Raw genomic sequence first — 27263 nt, forward strand, 5'->3', positions numbered from 1 at the left:
CATTCCAGTCATTGGCAAGGAATGCATGTGATGCTAAGCCCTCCAAAGCTGTATGTAGAAGCTACACACTTTGTGAGGGACACTTCTTTCGCTAGGGGGTCATATTTGAGATTACTAGACATAAACACGGATTATGTCATTATGTGAATAACTACACAGTCCAATGGGCACAAAAAATAGAATGAAAGATGATGAGGGGAAGTGAAGACTGTATATTTCAATGGCGGGAGCACCTGTGAAATGGTATTCTTGGAAGATAGTTGAATGCGTAGCAGAACTTACTGGGGAAAGAGAGGCGAAGACAAACAGGGAAACGCAGTGTGTCTGCTGGTATATAATTTCTGATAGAATATAACAATTAAATAACATTGACAAATGTCAGCAACCTATGCAGAATTTAGATACAAAAAAACAAACAGTCATCTTTCTAGGGCAAGTGTTCTAAGTCCTTGAGACTCAAGCTAGTCAGATGTACACAACAGATGCACTTACATTCTGCTGAGCTGAACGAGTATGCCCCCTGCATTCTACGAATTTATTGTTCTAAGCACTATGAAGGGCCATGTGTGGTTCAGCAATGATGAACCTGACATCATAGTTTGTGGTTGGAATTTCACATTTGCAGGCACAAAACACATTTTAATCCTTTCCGATATGAACATTAAATACATTTCTCGGTTCCCCTTACAGTGCAATGTGCAGTCAGCAAACCAATGTATTTTGCTGAAGAACTATTCACCGCAATGAAGGTACTGTACTGCTTTTCTTAAGGTTTTTATGTTTGTCATTGTTTGCTTTAGGATTGCGCTGCCACACCTATCCTAATGGTGCCCTGTCTCAGAACTCAATGCAAGTTTAGCTGTTGCACTTGTTTTTTGGAGTATGATATAAAAGACCAACATGTTTTTGCCCAACTCGGATTGCCATCGTTTTTATTTTACCCTTGGGAACATGTGGAATGTTAAATATCTTAATTTGTGGAATTTGTGCCAGAATGCGAAAGCATATGCTGACGTGTGAGAAGGTGTGAATTATCATGATCTTCTAAAACATTGTGCCCACGGATGTTAGCTTGTGCCAGCAGGAGCAGTCACTCACAGTTGCACACCAAATCTATTCTTGTATGGTATATGCCTCGCCTAAATTCTATTGCTCATTTTCACTGATAGGAAGACCACTGACATGCAATGGAACTTTAATAGACACTTTAATTGATGCCACCACAAGATCATCAAATGAGTAAGCGTCGTGAATCTCAGCGTCATAGGATTCTACAGGTTGCTTAGTAAAGGCTTTGACAGACAAATATTAGAACAGTCACCTACTTGCCTAAGCACAGCAAAGACCTTTTGGGTATAAAAAAATAGATAGAAAGTAAAAATACAACGAGCTGCAGTACAGTGCTAAAGGAGAAGATCCAATGACATAAATGAAACAATGGGCCAGATGTACTAAAGTTTTTTACGGGCGCAACTGTGTTTTAGACCCATTTGCAACGGCAAAAAACGTGTGGCCCATGTACTAACCCTATTTTGCGAGTCGCAAATCAGTTTGCGACTCTCATATTTGGATTAGTGACTTGCTATTAGGAAGGGGTGTTCCAAGGGCATCCCTTCCTAATAGCGACTCCTGAAGCTATGTATTACTGTTTTGCAACAACAACTGCAGTCGCAAAACAGTCGCAGATAACCACCCTTCAAAGAAGGGTGGTAAACCACTTGAAAATTGGAAGGGATCCCCAGGGGACCCCTTCCCCTTTATGAGTGGCTCTCAAAATATTTGTTAAGGGCGGTCAGTGGTCCCAGGGACCACTGCCTGCCCTTAAAAAATTAAACTGAAAAGTTTCATTTTTATTTTTTAAATGCATCCCGTTTTCCTTTAAGGAAATCGGGCTACATTTAAAAACAAAAAATGCTTTATTTAAAACAGCCCCAGACATGGTGGTCTGCTAACCCCAGCAGGCCACCATATCTGGAAGTGCCAGACATTCCCAATTGGGTCTTAAATTGCGACACCCTCATTAATATGCATGAGGCATGCGATTTGCAACCCCATTAGGAATCGCAAACAGTGTCTCAGGCACTGTTGTGCATCCCAATTTACAGGCCACAAATGCGACGCAATTTGCGACTTGCAAATTGGTGCGTCGTACATCTGGCCCAATGTGCCTCCACTGTCACAACAGGATATCCAAATTGTGCATCACTTCAAAATGGAAAAAATTCTCCACTGTTTCACAGAGAATTCCAGTGCAGAAGGCCTTCAAAGGAACTATAAAGAATTGTCTCAGAATTCCACAACCCAAAATCCCTCCTCACTGAGATACGACACTCACAAGCTTTCTGCTAAGTCATCACTCAGGTGCTTGTCTCCAAAGCAAATACACTGGAAGCCTACCTCGAAGGCTAAACAGCCAAACTTCAGTGTGGTTATCGCTGGTGGCGCCCGGTGCAACAATTATTTTTTGAACCCCCATGACCTCCTTCTCCATGGATTCCCTCACTACCACCCTCCAACAGTACCCATCATCTCCCACATGCATTTCATTTCTTTTACAGAGCTACTCATACCAGTGTAGGGTGTAAGATCACTTTACATCACGCACACATTATACAGAGACAATGAGTCATATGTGTTTAAATAAGTCTATAGGAAATGTTACAGAAAACAATGAGGATTTTAAGGTGTAGGAATCGCGTCATCCATACTACTAGGCAGTTTGTTTTAAGCATTTGGTCTGGAGAAGGACAAACTCAGGAATTAAAAAGTAGCACAGTGGTTGGGGTTTTCATTACCATTAATGTATTTCTACCCAAACTAACCATTTTTAGCAACAATAGGATAACAAAAGACTGAAGAAAATACATAATGTTCTAATCTATACAATGCAGTTTACTTGCAGCTATTTGATAATAGTTCATAGGTCATTGTGCTATATTAGGAATGTAACATATGAACTGCAAGAAACCAATGTATTTTTGTGACAAAAAGGTAGTGCGTTGAGCTATCCACATAAAATACAGTTATGTGATCTGCATGGTACGCGTTCTTTGCAGCTGCAGGCAAGTCATAAAGTAGACCTAGTCCTGCTGCGTCCTTTAATAATTGCCAGGGGCTGAGATTAATAACCTCCATCGCTTTCTTTTTTCTTTCCCTGTAACACCCTAAATGCAATGGGTGGGTCTGGGCTCACTGTGCCGCTGAAACCAAGCTGAACCGGACGGATAGAACCAGTTAGGCCAAACCCGATTTTGGATTGCTTGTGTGCCAGTTCGGAGAAGACCTGGCTTGGCAGTTTGGGCTGGACTGCTCCTAATGGAGCAGGATCATGGCTGATTTGCATATGGTTGGGTCTAATCTGAGGTGGCATGTTGGGGTACAAAATGATAGACTGGGATGAGTAATTATAAATGGCTGAGCCTAATTCGAATATTCCATCCGTCACTGTTTGCATTGCCCATTGTGGTATTCTAAGAGTGGCATGTTACACGTTGTAAGGAGACCTAGGTGCCAGGGAAGTGCAGTCAAGGAATCTAGTCTGCATTGGGAGCCATGGGATGCTACTGCATGATGACCCTATGACAAGTGACTACTAAGAGCTGGGTAGGTGGGCAGGTACCACTGCTTTTTCTGCCATTGCTTCTGAAATAGGAAGGGCTGGGAAAAGCACTTTTAAATCATTCAAGAAAACCAACTAAAAACTAAGATGGCAGGACAACCTACAACTGCACATATGGTGGATTCAGCACGCCACCTGGAGCAATAACTAAATCTCATCAAATGTGGTGCATTTATGTCAGATATATCAAGATTGAACCCACTTTTTGTGTGGTGCTTCCAGATTATGTAGTATTGCATTTGGGGTCAGGGACACAGTTGTGAATTCCTGATCCCATGTTGCATTTGGCATTTGCCCCCAATAAATCTGTGTCCTGTGCGAATATCACATGCATGTTTTCGGCTCAGTATTGTACTTTAATTTGTTTGGACCTGCTGGTGTGCTAACCAAGAAGGATGCCTCCAGTTTAGGGCTCTTAGTCTGTATATTCAGGGTATTATTAGATTAGATGACTTTGAAGTTTCCTAGTTGTGTGACCCCTATAGTTAGAGAGGTCCGTCAGCTGGTGTCCCCATATGGTATTTACACCTGTCAAACTGTTTGGACTTTTAGGTTTGCATTTAATTAAGTACTTTTCCTTTTTAAAAGAAAAAGCGCTGACTAGGAGTTGGTGTCATTGAATATTGTTTGTTGCTAAATTCTGAGACTCAAGCCCTCATTCCTCCCTGAGTAATAATTGGACCTCTCTTCATGGTACCACTACTACTGCTATTATTATCATTATTACTGAGTTATTGCATAGCGCGTAGCTACCCACTGGGTTTCCCAGCACTTGGAGAACAGATACGACAGCTTAGAAGTGAGAAATAAAATAACCATGTTTTTAGCTCCTTGCCTGAAGTGGCTAGCAAGGTGCAGCATCTAAGAGACTCAGGGAGAGCATTCCATAATTTGGTGCCTAGAAAAGAGAAAGAGAGGCCACCCACCTGGGTGCCACTAACTCTAGGAACTATGAAGAGGGATTGGTTGCTTGAGCGCAGAGTGCGGGTGGTAGGGCACGGCTAGTTTTTGCAAAAAGCTGAGGTATCGAGCACGAGTTGATTTTATACATGAAACAGAGTGCCTCAAAATTAAAACGCTTGTCCACTGTGAACCAGTTAAGGTCATGGAGGAGACCAGAAACAGAAGAATGTTTGGGAAGCCAGAATAGGAGCCTGGCGGCTGATTTCTGGACCACTTGGAGGTGTCTGATCATGGTCTTCTCTGCTCCTAAATACAAGATGTTGCCGTATTCTAACCGAAATAGTATCATGGCTTGGATGACAGTACTTTGAGCTGAGAAGGGAAGTATCCACAAGATCTTTGTGAGCTATTTGTTGATGGTGAAGCAAGAAGACGCTATCTTAGCTGCCTGTGGCTTCATGGATAGTGTAGAATCCAGCCAGAAGTGAAGGTTCTTCAACTTGTTAGTGGGTTCTTAAAGTGCTTCCAGTGTGGCAGGCCAGTATTGGGGCCCTCAAAGTCTCGGTCTTGTCTCCATTTAATTTAGAGAGTTGGAGTTCATCCAGGTTGAGACCAGGCCGAGCTGGAGTTGAGCTCTTCCGAGATAACTTCCTGCTTGGACACCAGGGAGAAAATAATCTGGCTGTTGTCTGTGTAAAAGAATAGGGCAAGGTCACAGTTTTCCACTTGGCCAACCAAAGGGTGGACGTAAATAATAAAGAACATTGGGCTGAGGGCGGATCTCTGTTGGACTCCTGAGGTGAGTGTGAGCTGGAGACTGCATTCATTGAGAAGACTTGAAAAGTGTGATCCACCAGAAAAGAGGTCAGCCAAGAAAGCACAGTGCTTTGGAGCCCCATTTGTACCAGTCTTTTGTCAAGAATGTCATGAGACATAGTGTTGAAAGCCATGCTCTGATCAAGTAAAATCAGTGCAGCGGTGCCAACGAAGTTCAGGAGCCATCATGTGAGTCCTAGCAGGGTGGATACAGTGCTGTGCTAAGCTATGAACCCTGACTTGGAGCGGTGATGGGCATTCTGGGCTTCCACAAATGTGGTAAGTCATTACTTTTCCCTACTAATAATCCATTTCCCAACAGATATCGTCCGCTCATTTCTCTGACAAAACTCAGTGACACAACAACTCCTTATGTCATTAACACTCTGTGTCATTAACACAGAGAAAAATATTGCTGACTGACCAGTAGGCTTTAGCTGTGTGTGGTCTGATCCTCAAGGGCCTTGATGATATGTGGGAGGAGCAATCATCCTGAAGCCTACAATTGGGCATGCAACAATTGGAGCAGTCTCGCCCCTCTCCTTGTTGCTCAGGGTTAAGACCTGCCACAATTATCAATCGAACATCCTGTACACTTTGTGCTGGAGGATGGGTGAGCTGTGAGTGAGAACTAAGGGCTGGACTGGGATAGCCATGTTGCCGGTGGGTATCGTTGTACACGCTGTGGACAAAAAGAGAACGTGGGACTGAAATGGAAGCTCAAGAAGGTGATGGAATTTCATTGTCCCGAAACTGTAATAACCCCCAAGAAAGGGTGAGTGTTTCTTCATTTATCCTATGTGGAGGGATTGGCATACAGCGCCAGCCAAAATGGAAGACTATGCATTGTTGAGCTGAATAAATGGAGTACATGGGTGAGGTGCCAATAGAGCCATATAATCCTTCAAGCTCAAAGGATGTGCCTGCCTTCTGTGTCCAACTGACAGCAGCTCATAAGTAGCAACGAATGGGTGAACACTCAGATATTGCAATTTAAACTGTGCAATATTGATGGGAGGGTGGTCCTACATGTGTAGGGTGGGGGACATTTTCAACTACGGCAGCTTAACTGGCATATTTTTGGGAATTTTGCGATATGCTTGTTCTGCAAAATTCCCGAAAATCATGTTATGCCATGTCCCAAAATTACCTAAGGATCACAGTCATTATTTATCACAAGGGCATGGGAAAAGGCATATGGTCAAAGCAAGCAGTTGCTGTTTGTGACGCTTGTGGTTTTCTTTCTTTTTTCTTTGTGTGCTAAAGGTGTCATTGTGTTAAAAACGGATGAGAAGACACATTTCACACTACAATATATAAAAAATGCTGCCTTTACATATTTTTTCATAATTTCACGTAATTGTCACAAACGGTTGCATGGTTATGTAAGTTACATGAATTTCAAACATCCCTTGTCCATTGCAAATGTTCTACATTTTGGGAATCGATTGCCCAGGAGGCGGAGGCTGACTCCCCGTACTTTTGCCTGAGTGCTGTCTTTGTAAGAAACACATTTGTACACTCATGCTGCTCCCTGACCTGTTTGGGTGCTGTTTGGACAGAGCGACATCTGCTCCATGACCGAAATGCCAGGCTGCACTCAAAATCGCAGAGCATTAATTAAACAATTTCTCTGCTTACTCCACATTATCGATTCGCAGGAGAATAACACAGGCCCTGCCAGGTTGACCAGACTGTGTATGATGTAATTTGTATGAACAGGCTAAATCTTGGTATCAAATGAAGTCACAGACTTTATAGTTGTGGTATAACAATGCGTGTTGGACGGAGAACTGTGGGCTCCTCTCCCTCCTGGGAGCGGTGGAAGAATGGTGAGCCATATTGGGTGGTGGCGGCTCATGAACCACTTGCAGTCTCCCGTGATAACTGGCTGTCTGTGGAGACCTGCAAAGTTCCTCAGTGAACGTTTTGACTAGGAGTTGCACGTGCAGGTAAGAGCGGTGGGGCGGGGTGGGGATGGGATCGACAGACGAAGACAAGTTACAATGAAATTTAAAAAAAAGAAAACCACTTACCTTGCTCTGTCCACATCGCTGAGTCGGCAATGTCAGAAACACAAGGTAAGTAGTTTTATTTTTTTTAATTTAATTTTAACTCACCATCTATTGACTCCCTCCCACCCGCCCTACCGCTCTTACCTGCTCGCCTGCTCCTGGTTTTGACAACTCTAGCCTATGTGACATTCTTGGTGGAAAAAGCTCATCTCTCCCTGGTCCCTAGGTCACTGCCTGACGCCCACTTGGGCCCATCATTGCCTTGGATGCAATTGTGTGACTGTCCAAGGCGCAATCTCCCCTGCAATATCAAGGATCAGCTATTAGTATTTTCCCAGACATCATTTACTCACGCTAGAGAGGTCATCAGAAATTAACTGGTCTGAGTGACTGCCCATGTTCTACTAACTCAAGGAACAAGGTAAAGACAGAATGGAGCCTGCGACCAATCCCAGCAACAGGGAGTGACGGTGATGAAATGATACCCCCAAGTAATGAACAGATGTGCAGTGTTAATTGACCATCAGAATTGTGCACATATACTTATCCTTAACTACCTAGCCAGAACAAATGAGTCTCATCAAAACATGCAGATAGCATGTATGGCGACTGATCCTAATATATAGTTGGGGGCTGGAGATGTGGTTCAGGGTTATGGAGTTACATTAGTATGCCTGTGGGTTTCCAGTACAGCATGATCCTTATTTTCACCACCTAGTAAAGTACCAATAATATCATCACATAAGTAGAATGATTCCACCTTGGTTTATTACTGTTAACAAATTAATTACTGGATGAGCATTACAGTGAGAAATTCGGGTCCAATGGTCCTAGGATAGTTAGAAGGTAACATTCCCAATTGTAACAACCAGGGACTTTCAGTTCTATTGTCCTGGGGCCCCCTTACTGCAGATCCCCAAACTGGGAACTAAGAACCCTGTATAGCTCTTGCTGTCAAGGTAGCTAGATACTGGAGAAGAATGTCAACACCCAACTCATCTCATTTGTGAAAGCCCAGCATGCCCTTCACCCATCCCAGTCAGTTTATGAATGTTAACAGAACACTCACCATTCTATCTTGGAATGTTAAAGGTTTGAACACACCGTAAAAAATGAGAGGAGTGTTGGAGACCTCGATCGGCATAGGATAGATCTGGTCATGCTGCAAGAAAACTGTACTGAGCCGAAAAAACAGGCAAATGTTGTTGGATGATGGGGATCTGACAGGTAATTTGCCTCATATAGTTTATAAATGCTAGGTGTGTGTATAGTTGGTACCTGTAGGATTGTAATGTATTGTATTGTGTGGTTGTGCGACCACAGCATGCAATACATTCACAAAACCATTGTGGGCTTAGTCAGGCTGTATGTAAAACCTCTTTCACAACCTTGTGTAGCTGTGGCTTGGAGCAGCAAGGCTTAAACAAAAGAGCTAGTGTAAAGCATTTAGACACACTAAACAACTGAATAAAAAACTCGCACAACACGAAAGAAACCTGTGACTAATATATAAAAATAGATTATATTTTATGAATTTTTAGACATCAAGATGTGCAAAATGCACCGGAGGGTTCCGCAGATATAGACTTAAATCTCAGCCTTTTAGACCAAAGCACAAATAAGTCAAGTCAAGTCAAGTAAAGTTTTATTGAGCTGATTTTTACAACAGACATAAAAGCACATAAACATCAATATCATTTCATTATATAGCACAAACAACCATTGGTAACTGTAAATTTGTGAAACATTCAGAAAGTTTTAAAGGGTTATTTTGACTTCTCCCACCTGATTGGTGGACCAATTCTGATAGAGAGGTCAGAATGGCCAATATGTACTATTTGGACTGTTATGTGGTCACCAAAGCAGTCTCAATTACAGTTCCACCTTTTATGCAAGGACCGCCATAGACTTCAAAGGATTGCTCCTTATACTGAGGATACAGGATTCTGGTAGCCCACCTTAAGGTGTGGCTAGTTGTGGGCTACAAGCCCACAGAAAAAAACAGCTTGGCAACTGGTTTCCCATCTACTTAAACAAAGGGCAGCTCTTCTCGAGTGTTGGTGTCATTTTCCCATCAATAGCAGCTTGTCTTTTGAAGCTCACCTTTTGGCCCAACACAGTGTGTGGCTTCCTGTGAGGGGGAGGTAACACCTCCCTCTGCGGCAGACCTCTACCCTTCCTGTACTTGAGAGTTGTTTACACTCCTCTCCAGGAGGGTAGAAGACTATCTGGTGGCCAGCATCTGTGAATAGCCATTGGATTAACTAGGTAAAAGAGTGCCATCTTTATGAAAGTCGCAGGGTTTCAAAAAGTGACATAAAATATGACTTGAGCATTAAGTTGGATTTGAGGCCATTGATTAATTTGATACCTGGAAGTAGCAACTTTAGCAGTCCCATTCAGAAGTGTGCAGGACTGAGATTTCAGCTTGCAACTCTGTACTTTTCAATGGTCTTCTAGCCTTTCCACAGGCAATTTGGGGATCTTACTGTTGGGACATATGAGAATATATAATTAAATACAGCCTCCTGCCTTGGTGATTGATAAGTCTTCCTTAGATGTAACATATATATTATTAAGGGAGGTTTGGGATTTGCCATAAATGTAAATGACAAAGTCGAACTAGCAGTTTTAACTGCCCTTCCAATCGGCAGTGGCATCCTGGGAGGCATGTTGTGCTTTGTCACACCCAGGGTGGTACAATCATTGCTGCAGCCCTGGATGGACACTTTAACTTACATGCCCTGAGTACCTCTGGTACCATTTACTATGTGATTATAAATAAGTTAAAGTATGCCAATTGAGCATAGCCAATTCAACAAATATTTTGTAAAGGTCAGAACACTAAGGTCTAGTTAGCAGGCCTCAGTGCACTCACAGAGTGGCAAAACCAGCAGCATCAGTCCAAAACTTTGGGGGAAATAATGCCAAATGAGGTATTTCCATACAGTAACAAAACACTAGGCTGTGTGCTAAAAGATAAATATGAAGACCGCAAGGGCAGATACCTCTTGTTGACAGAACACATTTCAAATCATCTCATTACTGTTATTAGCGCTTATTAGTCAAGTACTGACAACTCAAAATTGTTGATGCATTCCTAATCTGCTGAACAGCAGAGGATGACTCTACATTATGGGGGGGGGGGGGGTTGTATTTAATACAGGGCCCACTGAAATACAGTTTCAAACCTGAAGAAAGCTGCTGGAGTTTTGACTCAGGTTGCAGATATGCTTGGTTTTGGAGGTGTTTAAAGATCTTATCACCACCAGACCAGATAGTATTGCTTTACTCATCTGTTAATAGTCTTATAACATGTATAGATCACCGGTTTGTTTTAAGAGAGGTGACTACTTGGGTATCAGACACGCAATATCTCCCATGTACACTCTCTGATTATTACCCCATACAGAGGTCACTGAATGGGCCTCATAAAGTCTTATTGGCCATAACCTGAAGGCTAACCTCTTGTTGACCTGCTGTTTTATGGGATATATGTGCAGTGGCAACTAAATAGTTCCAAACTAAAATCTGGTCAGTTCCTAGGTTTGCTAGAGTGTGAGAAGCATTTATAATTTGTATTGGGGGATTGCAATGTCAAAGCAAGTAGATATACTTAAAATATATACTTAAAGATATTCAGACATAGTTGAAATGCTTTGATGGAGATTTCAAGAGATAAGACTGTCAGATGTCCAGTACTGGAGATGCCCATCACTTAGCCAAGATTAAAACCAAATTGACTGAGTTTCCTCACTTTGCTCGCAGAGAAGTAGCATTCCTGTACAAACATACGCTGCCCGCCAATAGGGTGAAGGGGAATGACTGGGCAACTCGGATTAAAAAAATGTAAGAAACACACTGTATTAGCACAGAAGCATAAATAGGATGGGAAAGCTATGGAATGCCGGCATATTATTAAAATGAATACTCTTCTAAGATACACATATTGGTCAAGCAGGTCAACAACTAGATGAAATAGCACTTGAATGGTTATGACACCATCATAGACAAATACTATGTGAGCTCATTTCTACAGGAGAGATCGTAGAAGCCATAGCCAGTATGGCAGTTGAGAAGGCACCAGAAACAGATAGCCTGACTACTTTTATGAAAAATACAAGCCCTTCAGCTCCTGGTGTTGCCCTCGGAAGCTACAGAGGAATGTATGCTACCAGAGATACTCATGCACGCAGTTTCTACAGCCTTACCGAAGCAAGGTAAAGATAACACAAATTGTCAGTTCTATAGACAGGCTGATCTTTAACACACTACCAAAAGTATTTTAATACACATTAGAAACTTAACAAGTCATTGTCACCAGAGCCTACTCATTTGTTCGGATTGGCACACGTTAATATTCATCAGACATTTACAGAGAGCGAGAGAGAGAAAAAAACACAAAAAGAAGAATAAAGGAGGAAGAGAAAGACAGAAACACCGCCATGAAGGAAGAAAGCAGGAACCTACAAGAGATAAAAGGACAGGGAGTGCCTGGTAATGGAATGAAGAGGCATGAGGTGGGTTCAAGACTACGTAGCCTTGGTATTCGGTGCTCTGACATTTAATAGCATTGACTGCTTGCTGTTGAGCAGAACTTTGGGCAACAACATTAATTATTTTACAAATTAAGCAACGGTTTCCATTTACTAGTGAAAAGGACCCACTTCACAAGTAAAGGTTTGTCTACAAGACATGGGGACATGTAATTACAGAGTTGAAACATATTCATAGTTGAAACCACCCAGCCACCTCTAATCCAAAATGACATATAGAGCCACTGAATGGCTATCTGTGTGCCAGGAGAAGCACAGTTTGCATACATTTTTTAGTATCAAAGGTGATTGATATAAAGGGAAAGGGTGACTGCAAGGTGCCCTATTGTTGGGGGTTGTGTTTTGCCAAATTCTAATGTTATGAATTTTTCATCATAAAGACGTTAATACAAAATATGTTTTCCATTAGCATCATGTTATTCTAATATCACCACATGGTTAATTATTTCCTCCCCAGTGCTAATTTGAGGCAGTGGTTACCGGGACTCAGCACCAGCACTTAATTGCCGGCACCAGCACTTAATTGCCAGAACCTGCACTTATGACAGTTGCCATATGGTGGCACTGTTTGTGCAATTTAACCCCTTGACTGCGTCGCAAATTCCGCCGTGGTGCTGGGGAAATAGAGAGTGGGCGGGGTTCGGACGGCCACATGCCGTCTTCCGCACACACCCACCGTGACGTGTGACGGCTCCCGGCCATTAAGCGCACACAAGGGGTTAAAGATGAGCAGAAAAATAGTTGATTGTTAATTCATTATACATTCAAAACAATTGTTACCTGCCACTTAAGCCATTCTTAAAGCTTTGGTTGCCTCAAGCAATCTGAATTGTCACTCTTGCAGCAGTGTGATAATTAGTAGATGTGTAGGCACAGTGGCAATGTATGGTGCAAAATGCTGTGGCCTCCTGATGAGGGCTCCTGTGTTTTTTACAAATTAAGCACTGGCCCTCCCAACATTGAGTCTAAATGTAGTCTTCCAGTCATTTATTGTGCATTCCTCACTGCTGCTATTCATATTACCTTTCTGTATTTAGCCCACTTCTGAATTCCTTCCTCTGACTAACCAATGTTCCTTAGTGCCCCTGTGGCTCTCACCGGCCATGTACCCTTATCACTTTCTACTACCCCAACCAGCCAAATAGGTCCTTTACTTTCTCTGTCTACCCACCCCTCAGATTGAGTTCAAAACATTTTGAAAAACAGATAATTACTCCAAAATTCTACTGCCCAAATAAAGTGTATGTGGTGCAGGAATTCTAAAACAAGAACAGAGGTTGCCCTTTAGGGTCATGTGGTATAGCAAGGAATGGGAATATAGGGGAACATTTATATTTGTTTCGAGACTATTGGATCCACAATAATCAACATTTGTTCAATATCAATATGCAATAAATTGTGACAAGTCAAGGATGCCCACTGGAACCAATCACGTGAGCCCAAAGGTATGGAACTCAAAGAGAAGAGGAATTTATTTATCCAGTGACTGTTGCAGGTAGAGGAAAAATGATGAAAACCTAACTAATCAGGGCCAAAGAGTTGGTTCAAATGGAGATGACTCTCATCAGTGCTTCTCTTTTTCCAAACATTATTGAAAGTGTGCTCTAGAAATACCTTTAAGAAGTGTGAAAAAGATTGCTCATGAAAACATGACGTAGGAACATTTTGTCAGAAAGCATCAATCTACGGTGATTTGCATGAGTGGTAGGCTGAGATAGTGGTGAATAGTGGGACATAGAGCGTACTATTACAGGACAAAGGGTCTAGTATCAGGGTCAGTTTATAAATAAACGTTTGCACTTTTCCCTATGCTGTACAATAGGTAGACTCCTAAAGTTAGCTGATGTTAATAAGTGTTAAAAGTGATGTATAGGAATAATTAAAAGCAGATTATTGAAAAAATAATGGTACATTAATTTATAAATTCAAAACGGGCTGGTAAAATATTTCTAATTAAATAATCTTTTATTTTTAGATTATCTATCATTAAATTATATTTATGTATATTTTTAACTATTTTAAATAATTCCATTTCATTTAACATATCCTCTGGGCTTTCATTTCAAGTTCCTACCTACATTATTTTCTATGGGTGGGTGTTGCATGATGCTGGACTTAGACCAGCTCTGAGTTGGAGTAATTTGCTACTGTTTGGGGTCCTCTTTTGGCTGTAGTAACTTTGGAAGATCAGTTTGTGAATAGCAATGGGCTTACTCCTTTGTAAGGGGCATGTCCGACCTTACATCCCTCCCTGGCCCTCCTTCCCATTTAAGTTATAAGTAAGCCCCTTTTTCCATCCACTCCTTTGGTCCCTCCCACATTTACTTCTAAGTAGTAATCTTCACGTGAGTGAGGATCTCTCCATAGAAAAAATAGGAGAGGTGGAGATTTACACTTGTATGTTTGAGAATAGCTCTTTTTTTAAAATGTTGTGGTATTATTGTACTAATTTGACAGTACAACTAAATGTAGAGGCATATTTACAAGCCCCTATCACCAGCATAACGTCACTTTTTTGACGTGATGGTGGCCATACGGGCTATGCCTTATTTACAAGGAAGCGTTAAGCCACTTAATATGGCTTAATCCTACCTTGTAAATAAGACCCCCTTTCACGCTATACTTAAGCCTCCGACTGATCAACATTCTCCGGTTTCACTTTTGATGACATATTACCATGTCGGCAGTCGGAAGTGTAACCAGCCGATCATTGTGGCTGGCCTCCAACGGGCTCGAAGAGCCTGTCGGCCATTGGAAACGGCACATAATACCTTAAGGACAGCGTTTCCGCCATCTAGATTACGATGTCAGTTTCCCACAGGCTTTCCATGTCGGACTTTCCAATCTTGGAAAGCCTGTCAGATAAGTGACTTTTTGGGCCCCTAGTAGGGCCCCCTTCTCTCTGCAACCTCCAGTTAGGACCGAGGGGGCACCTATGGTGCCTTACAGTTAATTCCTGCACCGTGTGGCCGTGTGTTGCAGGAATTGACAGAAACTCCCATTTATCTATGGGAGCTTGTGCTCCAGCTGGTTTACAAACGCAGTACAAGCTCCCATAGAGAAATGGGAGTATGCGTTGTAATAGTGGTGTCGGGACCGACCAACCTCCCGTCGACCACAGCGTTCTTACATCGTAATGAGGCCCTTCGCTTGAAAGAGGTGGACAATGGGTGTTGCGGTGAGCGTTCCGCTGCACCACCCATTGATTTTGATGCTGCCCCATCATATTTACACGCATGGTGTAAATATGGGGCAGAGCCAAAATTAAATCAGGGAAAACCTTGTCTTAACAGGGCGCAATGAGGAAAAATGCATTATATCTCCTCGTTTTTTCTGTTTTATGTGTGCTGCATTGTGCAGCACACATAAAAACAGCAAAATGCCATGCATAATTGTTTATGTGCAGGAAGGTGTCACTTCCTGCACATAAAACATCATTATAAAAATTACGAGTTGCACAATAGAAGTTATAAATCGCCATTTGGGATTGTTTATGTGCAGGAAGGGACACCTTTCTGCACATAAACAATAATTCCCAACAACTCAGACACCCTTGCACTAGTGTCCAATGATGCCTGTATAAGGACTAGGCTGATAAATTTAGCGCCAGCACAGGGGGAAATGCAGGTCTGCACCCTATTGTTGTGAATATGATGCAGCCCTCCATTTGAAAAGTGGTGTAGCGCAGTGTTAAGCCAAGAAGGCTAACGCCACGCTTCGTCACTTCCTTGTACATATGCCTCATAGTTTGTTAATAGGCCCCATTGTCTTAAAATAGTGCCCCAATGAAAGTTATCTTTAATTAAAATATTTTTTTCCAACTTTTTCAAAATATATAAATTAAATTGAATGTTAAGAAAATATATATTTTAAATATAAATACTATTTTATGATAACAGTTTAATAACTGTTTTTATTAAAAAATAAATATAACAATTAAATGTTAATTTCAAATAATGATATGCATGCTTTTTGTAATTTGTAATACACAATTAAAGAATACAAATATCTTACATTAGGTGGGATTTGTTGTAATATATTTTGAACTTTTTTGATTTAATTTAATATATTTACCTTTTAAAAAAAAAAGGCAAGTAATTTGCTTGAAGGTATCACTAGTAACCTTTCACATATAGGTGGAGGTCTCTGCTACTAGGGTAGAGACTGCTGTATGATAAAGTATAAGGAAAAGTGTAAAAGTTATTTGAAGCTCAACTCGGAGAAAGTGGGAGTCCTCGTATCCACCCCCACCGTGTGAGACAACACCTGGTGGCACACCACCCTCGGCAACCCTCCCATTCCCACGGACCACACCTGCAACCTTTGCATCACACTCGACTCCTTCCTCACCATGGACAGACTGATCAACGCTGTATCTTCCATGTGCTTCAGTACCCTCCACATTCTCCACAACACCTTCAAATAGATACTCCCAAATCCAAAAAGACTGTCACCCATGCACTCATAACCAGTAGACTGGACTATGCCAGAATCAACAAATCTCTACTCCCCAAACTCCAGCCAATCCAGTCCGCCGCAGCCAGACTCCTCCTCTGCATCCCATGACAAAACATCATCACCCAGCACCTACGAGACCTCCACTGGCTCCCTGTCGAAAAGAGAGTGACTTTCAAGCTGCTTACTCATGCCTACATATCCCTCAACAACACCGGACCCCAATACCTCAATAAAAGAATCTCCTTCTACACACCCAAGAGAAACCTCTGCTCCACCAACTTGGCCCTGGCCAAAATCCCTCGCATCCGCAGAGCCAGAATGGGAGGAAGAGCCATCCTGCACATAAACATTGAGGTCAAGACCTGGAATGAACTCCCCCTCAGCATCAGACAAACCCCCACACTGCAAGCATTCAGGAACAGCTTCAAGACCTGGCTCTTCCAATGAGACAGAGCTGCTCAAAACTCCCCACCCCCAGCGTCTTGAGACCCTCATGGTTGAGTAGTGTGCTTCACAAATCACTGATCGATAGATTGATTGAATTAAACTTGAAAACTCAATGGAAAACATATTTGAATGTAAAAAAAATTATCTTAAATAATTTGATATATTTATTTGAATTGCAGAACAATATGAGAAAGATATGGCATTAATAAATTAATTTCAATATCCAATACATTAAGAAAAAATTAAATGAAAGCTATTTTGCTGAATTATAAATATATTTTGTAACTATGCATTATAAATATTTAATAGTGATATAGAGAATTAATTTAAAATGATTTAATTATATCTAATGTTACAATACGTTTTTAATTTGAAAGGGGTTCATTAAATACATTACATGAAACAAATGTCTATTTTTTTAATTTTTCGAGCATTGCAAAATCTTTATTTCAATGTTATCTAGTTTAAAAAATTAACTTTCATTTAACGTTTATTTCCTATGGGGTTCTATTTTATCATCACCTTTCATGTATACCACCCTAGGTGGCATGCATATGCCCAGACATGGGTCCCATGCTCACTGTGTCACTGGAACAAAGCTGTACCTGGCTGATAAGCCCATACTAATGTGAAACTGGTCCTGGGTTGCTTGGGTTCTGGTTCAGAGAGGTCCTTGCCTGACAATTGGGGCTGGACTGTTCTCAAGATGAGCAGGGTCAAGACTGATTTGGATATGGCTGGGTCTAAACTACAGTGGTAAGGGGAGCAAATAATGGGTTGGGAAACTACTCTAAGCATTTGTCAGGGGTTAGACAAATTGCAGGAATTCCTCTGATCACCTTTTGTGTGTTTTTATTAAGTCCCTAGCGCCATTATTTTCTATGGGAGGGTGTTGCAGTACCAGTGTTTAAACATGGGGTGGTGCTGGATTCACTCCAGCTCTGAGCTATAGTACATTTAGACTGTTTTGGCTTTTTTGATTTTATTAATTATAGAGTTGCAGTTTGGGAATACAAATGTGCTTACTCTCTTGTGGCTGGGTGTACGTCCCTCTCTACAACTCTCTATTATTCTATTAGCCCTTCCCATTTTGCAGTAAGCATTTGCCCTCTCTCCTTTCATGTTTACTAGTAAAATCTATACTTACGTGTGCAGAGACTCCACAGTCGGGGTTGGAGATCTACACACGGGGATGTATGATGATACCACGCATACCATCACAACCCGGTATTTTATATTGTGGTTTTGACAATGCAAGTCGTTACATCGACTTGCGTTGGAGGGCGCTGGACTTAGAAATAGTGTGAATGACTATTCCAACTCCAGTCTACGTACAGTAGGGAAGGTGTTGGAATAGTAATTCACACTATTCCTTAGTCTAAAGCTCCCTCCAGTGCAAGTCGACATAATTAAAACCACAATGTAACCATTACGCGTTGTAATGGTTGTGTTTTAAAGGATGTTTCCCACATACGGAAAAAGATAGAATAGTTTGGAGGAGGAACCTCAGCACACAGGTTTGTGAATAGGATTTTGGAGTACGTTTGTAGTGCTATTGTAGTAGTACCAAACGTACTATAAAATGAAGATTGTGAATGGGCCCGGATTTAAGAACATTTACTGAAACAAAAGAAATAAGATGCTAATATTCTCTGAGAGACTAAACAGCAACTGACTTAGACAAAATATAAACACACAACATGGATACACACAAATTGGATACACAAACAAGTTCAAGTAGAAATGACCATTTGTTTTGGAATCATTCATATGAAAATTGTGAAAGGTGAAGTGGCACAGTGCTGATGTGGATCAAACATTTAGAGAAGAACAAATGTGCTATATGTAAACAAAGCAATGACTGTAGTTAGGAACTTTAAGTGTTCCTATAAGCTTTAGGGGAATTACATTAATTAGCTGTCCCTGATCCCTTCATCAGTGGAAAGTATGACACTCCAAAGTTGTTAGAATGTCATTGTTGTGACTGCACTAAATTATTTACATATGGTAATCATCAAGATTGGGTCAAGGAAATTGTACCTCTAGCAATACTTATTTTTCTATTGAATGTATGCAACAGTGAAATGTTGGTGGCCCAGGGATTTGGAAGGCCACAATATTGAGTTTGGAGAATTAAAAAAAAAAGGCTGAGATCAATGTTACAGTAAATCCAGTCAGTCCATATTGAGAGGAATGCTAGTTGTCTAAATTGAGTTCTGCAACCAAAATTGCAATAGCACTAGCTCACAAAGGGTGGGCAGTGTAAGAACTTTTCTTCTCTGACACAAAGGGCAGAGGATTGTAAAGTGTTGGGATGATCACATCTGGATATGGTTTCCAGTAACCAGGTGGAGTTGTGATGAAAATGAGGGTATTGGTAGAGAAATGTCCAGGTCCATTTGACCCTTGTATTCTTCCTACCTGCAATCCATGGTGATGAGCATAATCGGAGGTTAATATAGGTTCCATATTCTACTTTATCTAACTTCCTATAGATAGTATCCATCCTTTCTTGGAATTAGGCTGTATCTGATCTAGTGGACATCATTTCTTTGGATAACTCTAAAGTAGTTTTTCCAGCAAGAACAACAATATCCGAGAACTCCCTCATAATGGTCTCTAGGATTATTAAGGCATTTTGCATGTTCAGTGTGTTGGTGTGTGCAGTAATTAACAAGAAAGTTTCAAAGTCAACATTTGGATTAAATGGAACCCTATTCCTTGTCTCATTTTCCTGGTTTCCAGTGATGACAAGCTGTGGTATAAGGACTGCCTTATGTACCAATATGATTCCTTTGGCACTGGATATGAACAAGATTAAGTGGACCAGTTCACAGTACCTTTAATCTGACTGGTATTGTTAGCCAGAGTTAGTAGTATTGTGATTGCTGATCCAAGTGTGGAATTCCCAACAGTAGGATCCCTTGAGTGCAGACTCATATTAAATTCGGAAAATCTGAAATAGTGTTGCACAGCTGGTGAGGTTGAGCAGATTTTATGACGCAAGCCAGAAACATGATACACATGGAATTTGTGATGAGTGAAATGCAGTAGTTCCAAGGTTACTATTTGTAATTTATGATGTGTGTGGTACAACATTTCAAATCCATAGGCATTACATAGAAGGACCGGAGAACTGCTGAAAATTGTTAGTAGTTGTGTTACCATACTCTTCTCAATGTGACTCTAAGCCAAGATATAAGGATACTTAGTTTTATGATTAAGTAACAATTTTTATTTTCACTTTCTATTTCATTACATGTTCTACATCCTTAAAGTAGTGAGATTTGTGGAATTAGTTATGGCATCATGACATGGCTACAGCAACACTAAGTTCTAGGGGCCTTTTTACACTTAGTCATTAGTTGTGGCAATTGGCATGTCCTGCTTTCCATCTTGCAGGCTTTCTATACCTGTAAAAGAAACGTTTTCTCCAAGCTGTTTGTCTTATTCTTCTCATAAGCAATTCCTTCAAAGAAAGGTTTTATTTGTTTTATTTTTAACACTTAATTTATTTTCTCAACAGGGATCTGGAACTAATGACAAAAAATTGATCAGAATAATGGTTTCCCGCAATGGAATTGATATGAATGAAATTAAGGTGCATTTCAAACGCATGTATGGAAAATCGCTCTGTCAGGCTATTTTGGTAAGTCTTTGCATATCCATCACTTTGATGTATCCTAGATTCTTTTTATGTATTGGTTTTTATTTTAAAAATAGAACCAAGCTTCTCAATTACAGGTAGTCACAAGGCCACTCTGTCACCCAGAACAGCACAAAGGAACACAAACCCAATTTAGAGATCTCTGTCATGTCAGCAGATATCTGTTTGCTTAAAGTGTACATTCTAGTGTGTAGAATGCACTATCTGCAGAAAAGAGTGTCCAATATGCCACAGTATTATTCAGAAAAAAACTTCCAAAGTATTGTTAGGGTAGTTTCCAAAAATCAAAAAAATATTTTCCTTACACCGGACATTTTTTCCCTGTCCACTGGGGACATTTCTACCCTTTCCTGTCCAAGAAGGCCATACCTCTTATGACAGGCCTGGGCAGGAAAAATGAATAGCAGAAATCCCACCTCACAGTGAGCGGGGCTTTCATCGCGATAACCTGCTGGCATGTGGCAAATGAGCCACTAAGCTAAGGTATTCTGATGGCTGAACTAGCTCTCCAAAATGTGATTGTTCCCCCACTTCAAATTGGTGATGGGGGGGCTAATTTACTGGGGGCTACTGCCACTTTGCAGCAATACTACTACTTCACCAAGTTTGGACCTAAATACATTTTATGGCTGCTTTTTCATGATAGAAAATGTACAACTTGGAGATTTTATTTGATTTCCCCCTACTCATTTGGCAAAATAAATGTATATGGAATAGCATTCTAGCACATATTCTAGCTCAACTAGAAAAAATGGCTATACTTGTTTTCATTTCTTTTTAAATTGTTGAATGCATTAAATGCAAATTCAGTTAAGCATATTTTTCAATTCCAGTTCACATCTTACCTTCCGAAAAGCAAAAGTAAAGTGTAAATTGAGTCGGTTTTCACAAAGAAGACTGTGATATACTCATAGTTTTCTACATGGGTCAAGCTCCTATAACACTTATTAAAGTTATTAGGGTCCAAATTATAAGTTGGCGGGTGGAGGTTAAGTGCGACAGGAAACTGCCAAATTTAGAAATGCCTGCTAAGTAGGCAGTCATTTCTAAAGTATTGCCAGCAACTTCTGTCGCCGAACAACCCTGAACCCTCAGGTAGCTTAATCATTCCTAATGGTGGAGAGTACATGCATTGCAGGGACTGATTTCGTTAGTCCGGACACTGTATTCTCTGACAGTGAGAATCGTGATAAAATTGTTAGGTTTGATGATTTTGTGCACAGAGTTAAATCCCAAATAACATCTGCAAATGTGCCCATTACAAGAGTGACTGGCATCCCAGTGGGTTAAAGCATATGTGGGTTGGGATGGGTTAGTGTTGATCTTACGTCAGATCTAGCACAACCTGCTATAGTGGAACTCAATTAACTTCACAATATGGCAAGACTTTGTAGTGCAGCAGCCACACATAACATTCACATTGGACACTTTCTTTTAAGGATAGGGAGCACATCTTTCGTATTTCACAGTTTGGGGAAGATGGGCCAATGCAAAATAATTAATATGCATTGTTGTCTTGGAGTTGAATGCAGTTCTTTTAGTTCTGAATGTGAAAAGCATGTGCTAAGTTTGAAAATAGGACGGAACATACTTTTTACTTTTGTCTCCAATCACATAACAGATGTGATGCCAAATCTACTTTTTGTCAGGGATAGACAGAAATTATGTGCACTTGATCAGCAGACACAATCAAAACACACACAAATAGGAATTAAGGCCCTAATTACGATGTTGGGTGGGACTGACCTCAGGTTGACGGTTCTGACTGCATCATTTGAATGAGTTTGCACACAGTGAGGTCTGAAACATCTATTTTTGTATGGTAGCTTGTGCGGCAGGTGGAAAACACCTGTAGCATAACCTCACATAGAAAAATGTATGTTTCCAAACATCCCTGCCCCATGTGGTAGGCACCTTAGGTACACTCCAGGGCCAAATGTGAAGGCCCAGGGGAGAAGGGGTCCTGTTGGGGGCCCCCAAAGTCAGTTTCCAACAACCAATCTCTTTCGGAAAGGCTTACATGGATTGGCTGTCGGAAACCGATATCATAATCCCAACGGCAGAAACGCCATCCTTAAGGGATTATGAGGCCTTTCTGACTGGCCTTTGGGCTCCTTAAGCCCGTCAGTACCACGTCAGATTCCCCGGCCAGTTTAAATTCCAACCAGCATCATCATAATACAGCGGTTAACTCCGACCAGAGGTTGGAGGCTTTCAAACTGGCATTGCAATTAGGCCCTAAATCTCAATTTTTTCAATTCATACTTTCAAAGATGGGGGCCCGCAGACATAGAAATATATGAGAAGATCTCAATCCATTACCACCTCTCTCACTCCCAATCTGAAAAAGGTACAGTCTCAAAAACGACTAAAATCTATCTATGAGAGCAATTTGGAACAATCTTGCACCATTAAAACTAACCTTCATAAAAAGGAGAAAACCTGCATGCTATGGCATAAAAACATCTCAACATCAGTAAATGAAAGATCATAAAACTGTAAATTACATGAAAGAAAAAAGAATCTCTTGCAACTTTCCAAGGACAAATCATAAAACCCCCAAATGCACACTGAAAACAAACTAAATCAGAACAAAAATAAATTAACGGACAATCCAGCCTAAACCTTGTTTCAACATAAAATAATGTTGCGATTAACCCACTCACAGCAACAAAAATCAATAACTCACTAATCACTGCTAATAACATTACCAACTTCTTTATCAAGAAAATAAGTCTAATAAGCAAGAAGCTTTCACAAAAGCCAAAAAAGTGACTAATTTCTATTATGCAGTGAAAACCTACTAAATCATGGTCTTTCTTTGTCAAACTTGAGTTGTAAGAAAATACAGATGATCCCCTCCATCAAACCTTCTTTCAAGTCAAGTGACCCACTCAAGGCATCTCTACTAAAAAACTGCAGGCATATCTCGCATCAAATATTCAAAACAGTAAAGACTTTACTCGAAGAAGGTGTATTCTCATTTGCTCTGTAATCAGGTAGTCACCCCCCTCCTCATGAAAACAAAAAGAGATCCAAATAATGTCCAGGTCCATAACATTACATATGTTTCAAAACTCCCTCATCTTGGAAAATTCATTGAGAAAGCTATTGATATGTAACTGATAAATCACATTTATTAACCTCTTAAATTGCTCTCAATCAGATTTCTATTTCAAATACAGCTCCGAAACAGACACAATCCAGATTATAAAGGATGCCCTGATTTGACTGAATAAAGGAGATGTTTGTCTTTCGGTGCTGCTTAACTTTTCAGCACCGTTAAACACCAATGGGGTTACCACGCACTGCTTCATATCCTCAATGCCATAAGAGGTGTAAATTGAACTATTCTAAATTGTTTAAATAATTGCCTGTTTAAAGATCTCACTTTGTAAAATAAAAATCTTTTGAAGCTGTCATTCTTGCACCCCTCCTATTCAACTTATATTTGGAACCTCTGCAGGTAAATACCATTTTCCTCATCCTTTCCACTTTGCTTTTATTTTATATTCTCTATATTTCAAGAATGAAACCATGAACTGACTTTTTAAGGTTTTTATCAGTTAATTTGTTTCTTATCTGATTATATTTAGAGCAGTGGGTGGCTCACAGAAAGTTGAATATCAATGAATTCTTCTCTTAGAGATTTTATTGTCAGTCATAATCTTTATATTTCAGACGTTAATTGAGATGAAGCTTACTATTGACTTAATAATACTATAATTTTAGTCATGTATTTTGATTTGTGTTACAATATGGACAACCTTTGATGTTGTACCCTGACCCATGGAACATGTAGGCACAAGTTGAGGACACAACTTCATTTTACATGTAATGTATATGTCTGTTTGGGTAACACATCTGTCAGAACAAGGGATAATGATTCCAAAAAAATGCAGCAACTGCAGCATCAGTTTCATGGATCACAGTTCCAGGCATATCTGAATTGACATGACATCAATTACAGTCATTTTATTGAACTATCATAGATCTTGGGTTAAGCCCCTCTTTTCTAGTCCTCTATTTGTAGTTGTAACTTGTTCAGCCAAAGGCAGTACTTGTTGAACAGCATTCATCTCTTCAGCCCTTGCTTCCTTCTTTCGATACAGTCAATTTCATCATATTTTACACCCTCATTTTTTTAAATCTGCTGTTACACTTTAAACAATCCAAAAAAGCCCACTATTCTGCACTTCTCTAGGCTTTTTCTGTGCTTTAGATATGAGGTAAACGGGCTCATCTGAAATTGCTGTTTCTTTTCTTCCGCTGTCCTACCTTTTCACCTATCTTATCACTCACTTTTACCAAGCACTCCTCACAAACATGGGAACCACATTTAATTGTTTCCAAGCAAGTCAATTCCTTTAATTAAATAACGTCCTTGTCTTCCATCATTCTCTGTGTTTTTTCAATGTTTTCACCTCTTCTCCTGACTGAAGTCTCAATTGAATTGGATATACATGTCTATTGACCTCTACTACCACATGGATTAAATTATCTTCAGTTTCCATTGTAATGCCAGTGCCCATATCCACCAATACATTTTAGAAGGTGTTTCTGTCGAGTGTACCGCCTCTCACTTAGTGAATCTCATTTATTAAGGGGTTGTTTCCAACTAGAACATTAAAGATATGTGTTTCAGAATCTGAGATATGATTGGAAGTGTCCAGGAGCTTCGATGTAGAGATACGAAGATTCGTTTAGAGATTCAATCAATTCAAATTTCAAAATTATGTTGCTGTTACAGTTAAAGCCATTAAGCCAAAGACAACAGGTTTCTCAAGTAATGCATCCACATTCAATAGGTGTACCTCATCATAATGCTTTACTTTGAACAGAATCATTACAACGGTCCTCTAATAAAATCTTTCAACTGAGTTTATTTTAATATTGCCACACAAGGGGATTTCTGGCAGTGTATAGTCATTATGTCATGAGGCGACAGGAATTAAAGAAACAGGTAAATCTTACACTGACATCAACTGATTCCAGATTACCGGCACCGTAAAGTGAATGGTCATTATGTTGAACCAAGGAGTAAAAGCAGATTTCCGAGAATTACAGTTCACACCATTGTTTATACCATTTAACCTATTTAGGAACTGCATAACTAGGTACACTACAACTCTCTTTAACCTCATGAGAAATTAGGAGCCTGGTGTATGAAAGTAGGGTGATAAAGCAGCTGGTGTTTTAGCACACCAAATGGTTTGGAAGCCAACCTTCAATTTACAGAGCAAAATACCCATTCACTGGGCATCATAAGAACTCCTGTCTTATTAACATAATTTGAGAGAGGCCATTTCGTGACTACATGTGAATGCAGGAAGAGAGTGTCAACCCAAGGTACACCCTATGAGTTGCTTTCAGGTCTGGAAGAAAGGGGGAAACAAAATTAAATCTACACAAAGAACTCCCATTACACCTATTTTGCTTTTATGTAGGCTGACTACAGCTCTATGGGACTATCCACAATTACAACATGACACACTCAAATTTTCTATATAGATATTTTTTAAAGTTAGTTATTCAGAATCACTTGTTTCATCATTTATATCAGCATAGAACAAACAGAAAACTTTTTTTAAAATAACTTTTTTTGGAACTGTTCATTTAAAAAAAAAAATATCCAACAATTTCACCTATTACACAATGTCAACATGTATATCATTTTTTACATGGACTGTAATTTATATATTGTATCATTACAATTGTACATACCCTAATTATTGACCACACTAGCATACTACCATGTCACGCCAACATACATTCCCTTTCTCTCATCAAAGCATATCATACCCCACCAAGATCACGTACACTGCAGAAGCATATGTGTAGATGAGCCAATGAATAAGCATTTTAGCAAACACAATTCATCATTGTACTTTAAGAGGTATCTTCCTGAGCATGATATTTCAACCCAGAAAGGATTTAGGTAATTTCAAAACAGCATCAAAACTATTCTCTAAGGGCCAGATGTACGAAGCATTTTACCGGTCGCAAAACAGCGACCAGTAAAATGCATTTTGTCATGTACAAAAGGTAAAATGCGACTCAGTAACTTGTTACCGAATCTCATTTTGCTTTTACAATTCGGTATTAGGAAAGGGCGGTTTCTGGGTGTCCCTTCCTAATACCAAATAGCACTGATAGGAAGGAATGTTTTGCCACTGGGAATGCGGTCGCAGAACATTCGCAGTTGCCACCAACTCCAAGTTGGTGGTAATCCATTTTCAAACGTTAAGGGGTTCCCAAGGGACCCCTTACCCTTTGTGAATGTGGGAGAAAACATTTTATTAAGAGCAGGCAGTGGTCCCACGGACCATTGTCTATTCTTAAATGATGTAAAGAAAACTTCTCATTTTTGTATTGCAGCCCGTTTTCATTTAAGGAAAACGGGTTGCATAACAAAAAAATAAATATTGCTTTAATTGAAAAGCAATCACAGGTCCCCTTATTTGTGATTGAAGCTATTCCCAATGGGTCGCAAATTGCAACCTACCTTATGAATATTGATGAGGCAGGTCCATTTGCGACCCATTGGGAGTCACAGTATCCGAGACACTGTTGTACATAGCTGTTTGCGATTTCTTAATTGTGAGTTGCAAACTGAGTTTTTTGTACATCTGGTCCTTAATCTGTCTGGGTTTAAAATTGCTCTTGATACAATCAACTGAAAATACATTTACCACAAGAGTACCCTGAAAAGGCTAGAGATTATTTTGATTATATCCATTCTTCCTTATCAACTTTAGACGTCATTGATGACATCACATACT

General features: G+C 40.2%; 1 protein-coding gene across 1 annotated transcript in view; it reads left to right on the forward strand.

Annotated features, from left to right (window-relative positions):
• LOC147727226 (annexin A1-like) overlaps positions 1 to 27263 on the forward strand; it is a 158847-nt gene that overhangs the window by 129354 nt on the left and 2230 nt on the right. Inside the window, exons 11-12 of the mRNA XM_086961275.1 lie at positions 691 to 749; positions 20341 to 20463. Coding sequence (XP_086817401.1) covers positions 691 to 749; positions 20341 to 20463 — 182 coding nt within the window. The remainder of the gene's footprint in view (positions 1 to 690; positions 750 to 20340; positions 20464 to 27263) is intronic.

The sequence above is a fragment of the Lissotriton vulgaris genome, chromosome 3_1, assembly GCF_964263255.1.
Source record: "Lissotriton vulgaris chromosome 3_1, aLisVul1.2, whole genome shotgun sequence".
Classification (NCBI taxonomy): domain Eukaryota; kingdom Metazoa; phylum Chordata; class Amphibia; order Caudata; family Salamandridae; genus Lissotriton; species Lissotriton vulgaris.